General features: G+C 34.6%; 1 protein-coding gene across 1 annotated transcript in view; it reads left to right on the top strand.

The window, feature by feature from the left end:
- SLC17A6 (solute carrier family 17 (vesicular glutamate transporter), member 6) overlaps nucleotides 1–2895 on the top strand; it is a 12100-nt gene extending 9205 nt beyond the window's left edge. Inside the window, exons 9-10 of the mRNA XM_010156848.1 lie at nucleotides 969–1096; nucleotides 1432–2895. Coding sequence (XP_010155150.1) covers nucleotides 969–1096; nucleotides 1432–1764 — 461 coding nt within the window. The 3' untranslated portion in view covers nucleotides 1765–2895. The remainder of the gene's footprint in view (nucleotides 1–968; nucleotides 1097–1431) is intronic.
- The last annotated feature ends 600 nt before the right edge of the window (nucleotides 2896–3495 follow it).

Here is a 3495-nt window from a genome sequence, read left to right as displayed (position 1 = left end):
CCCTTCCCTGCTGATATATCACTCCTTTGCCTTTACCTTTCCTAAACACGAGTCACCTGGACTTCCATTGCTTGCCCACTGTGATCTTAGCATCCTCTCCCATGCTGGATCCTTATGTCTAAAACAGGCTCTCTTTTCTTTTGTGCCAAACATCTAAATTCTTCTTAATCAAATCTGTCCTTAATCCCACATATTCTGCAAGGTATCATGCCTGTTCGGTACAACTTGACAAGTGTATTGCACTTTCTCTAAGTTATTCATATCACACTGCCTGTCTTTTCCCTTTTATATCTTTCTGTATCCACAGATTTGGTTTCTGCTTTCACTTACTTAACTGCTTATTTTGGGGACAATGACTTCTGTCACTACAGAGAAGCATGTGTTTTTTCTAAGGTTATTTAAATAGATACTGCATAAATTTCAACAGAATTAAGCTGCTGGAAATGCAAGAGAACAAATAAATATTTATAAAATTAATTATTAAATCATTTATATATACTGCCTTTTTTACTCCCCTCATTTCACCATTCCAGAACAGAAGGGATCTCTGTCCTGCTGGTCTGTGTCACGAAAAGAAAAATGTGGGCAATAGGGAAGGGAGGACGTACAAGAAGAAGCAACATGTTATTTACAGCATGGAATGGTGATGAATGACACTGCAAAAGAGGAACTATCTCCCTGCCTAAATATATTCTGGCTTCTCTACTCCACACAGTCACTATTGTGATTTTTTTTTTGTTTTTTAAACTGCAGTTCTGGGAAGAAAATACACTTGAGATCCTTTTATAATACACTTTTAAAAGAAAATGAAAACCCAGAATCTCTTTAGGAATATTTAACCATTATAAGCCTTTTAGAGAATAAGAAATGCAGTTAAACAGCCCAAATATGCCATAGTAAAATTGTCCAGTGATTTTGAAGTACTGCTCAGCTTTTGGTATGAACGTTCGCTGACCTTTGTATTGCAGGATTCAATGTCAACCATTTAGACATTGCCCCAAGGTACGCCAGCATCTTAATGGGGATTTCTAATGGAGTCGGGACCTTGTCTGGAATGGTTTGCCCTATAATTGTCGGAGCAATGACAAAGAACAAGGTAAAGGGCAATACAGTTTTCAAATTTTCTGGTTTAATACTATTGGTCTCAAAAAAAGACCTTTCCATAGTACAACTTTCCAGGATATCTGTATTAGAGCCTGGGATCTCCAGGGAATAGCATCCAGGAACTTGCAAATTTGAAGCATGCTTCACTATGTGCTCACAAGGTCAGTGCTTTTGTAGGCTAATGAATAGTGATTTTTCAAAGAAAGATGGATATAAATAACTGGAAACTGGACACTTAAATGTTGCAATCCCTCATTTAAATCTTGCAGCTTATAAGAGTTAGGTAAGTCTAACACTAGTCTGATTTAGCAAATTTCTTCTTTACAGACACGTGAAGAGTGGCAGTATGTCTTCCTCATTGCTGCTTTAGTTCATTACGGAGGTGTTATCTTCTATGGCATATTTGCTTCAGGAGAGAAACAACCCTGGGCAGACCCTGAACAGACAAGTGAAGAGAAATGTGGCTTTATTCATGAAGATGAACTTGCTGAAGAGACAGGGGACATTACTCAGAATTATGTAAATTATGGTACCACCAAGTCTTACGGTGCTACAACCCAGGTCAATGGTGGCTGGCCTAATGGTTGGGAGAAAAAAGAGGAATTTGTACAAGAGGAAGTACAAGACTCATACAACTACAAGGAAGGAGATTATTCATAACAAACCTAAATATTGGGTATATTTTGTAGTGTTTGTGATTAAATTCATTGTGATTGTTTGCACACAGAAATAAAATGTGGTATAAACATGTAAACACATATCAAATGGGAAGGTCTTACTGTAAAAAAAAATACATCAAAGTGCAATCTGTATGAGTTGTGACATGTCATCACTTTCATTAGGTTATATTTGTTCTATAAACATTAGAGTTTTAAGGGTTTACTGGTCAAAACTATAGAGGCAATTAGATACAGTATACAAGAGCTAAAACTCATAACTAAGGATTAAAGCACAACTAAGCAACCAAGTTGGCACATCTAATGCTCTTTTTAAAAAGCCAAAAGTACTTGATCATTAAAAATGCACTTATATATTTGTTACACTGTATTGAAAGAGATTGTGTTAACTACACACGTTTACTCAGTGCAATGTGGGAATTGTGTGTTTAGTCTAAGACAAGAGCTTTCTTAAAGAAGAAAGGTTGAGTCCTAGGCATTTACAGAGGATTGATCCAGTTCCTTTAATAGTAATTGTATCAAGCCTAAAGAACAAATAGGGCATATTGTATGTTTATCGTGATTACATGCTGCAGGCTACTCTGTGATGAATAAAGGAATTATTTAGGAGTTTTATACTGAATGTTTGGGCACAAATTCTTATTTCTGTTCTTTACAGAATCTTATGAAATTATAGGCATTGTCATGTTTTTCTGCATTTATCAACAAATATAAAAACAATATATAATATTAAGTTTGACTTTTCATGCAGACTGTCAAATCCCTTTATCAAAACCAAGCTTTATTATTCTATTCTTTGCAGTATATTCCAACTTTGTACCGGTGTCTATAGAGAGAGAAAAAACCAATATAACCTAGAAAAAGATATAGTCTTTTACAAAATTCCAAAGAGAAATTTACTATGAGGAAGTAGCCCTATGAAAAAGGATGTATTTGTTTTGCAGAATATTTTGAAGCCAATAGAAGAAACAGAGAATAATTTAAACCTTATTCTTCCCTTAATAGCTTTCATATTTTTACACATCGTGCCACAGTTGTATACATAGATATAAGTTTATTGAAGATACTGTAATTATAGAAAATGTTGCTATTTTAGAAATCCCTGAAATAAAAAAGAAATATTTGTCTTTCGATTAAACCTAATAATAATGGACACTGAATACGAGTAACATAATAAACTCACAATAAACCAAAGTGGTAAATAACTAGTGTTGGGTTGAAAGAAGCCAACAAGCATCATGCTTGTCTTTTTAGCATAACTCAACAGTGACTGCAACATTAGTGTACCAAGCAATAAGTGCAATGCATTATGAAGCGCATAATCTTCTAGACTATATATTAACCTTCATTTAGCTTGTTGTATATATTTGGGGTTGTTGGGATTAAACCAAACCGAACCAACTGAATTTAGCAACACCAGACCACTTCTTAATACTCTAAAATGACAACGTTGATCCATTTCTTAATTCAATCAAATGATTATTATTGTATGTAATAATCCATTTTGGATTCTTGGTCTGTTCATTGTATTGTGCTAGTGATTGGAAACCCTGCTACCGCAATATACAACTTGAGGATTGTTTCTTCTCCTTTTTTTAAATGCAATTCATACCTTGACCTTAAGAAAAAGTATTTTGCTTTGTGCCTCAAAGTGATGTAAAACGTGACCATAGCTTTTGCTGTGTTTAATGAAAAAGATGTGGACTGTGTCACT

The sequence above is a fragment of the Eurypyga helias genome, unplaced genomic scaffold (genome assembly GCF_000690775.1).
Source record: "Eurypyga helias isolate BGI_N326 unplaced genomic scaffold, ASM69077v1 scaffold42268, whole genome shotgun sequence".
Classification (NCBI taxonomy): Eukaryota; Metazoa; Chordata; class Aves; order Eurypygiformes; family Eurypygidae; genus Eurypyga; species Eurypyga helias.
Note: the sequence above shows the minus strand (reverse complement) of the source record. Positions and strands in the feature narration are given on the sequence as shown.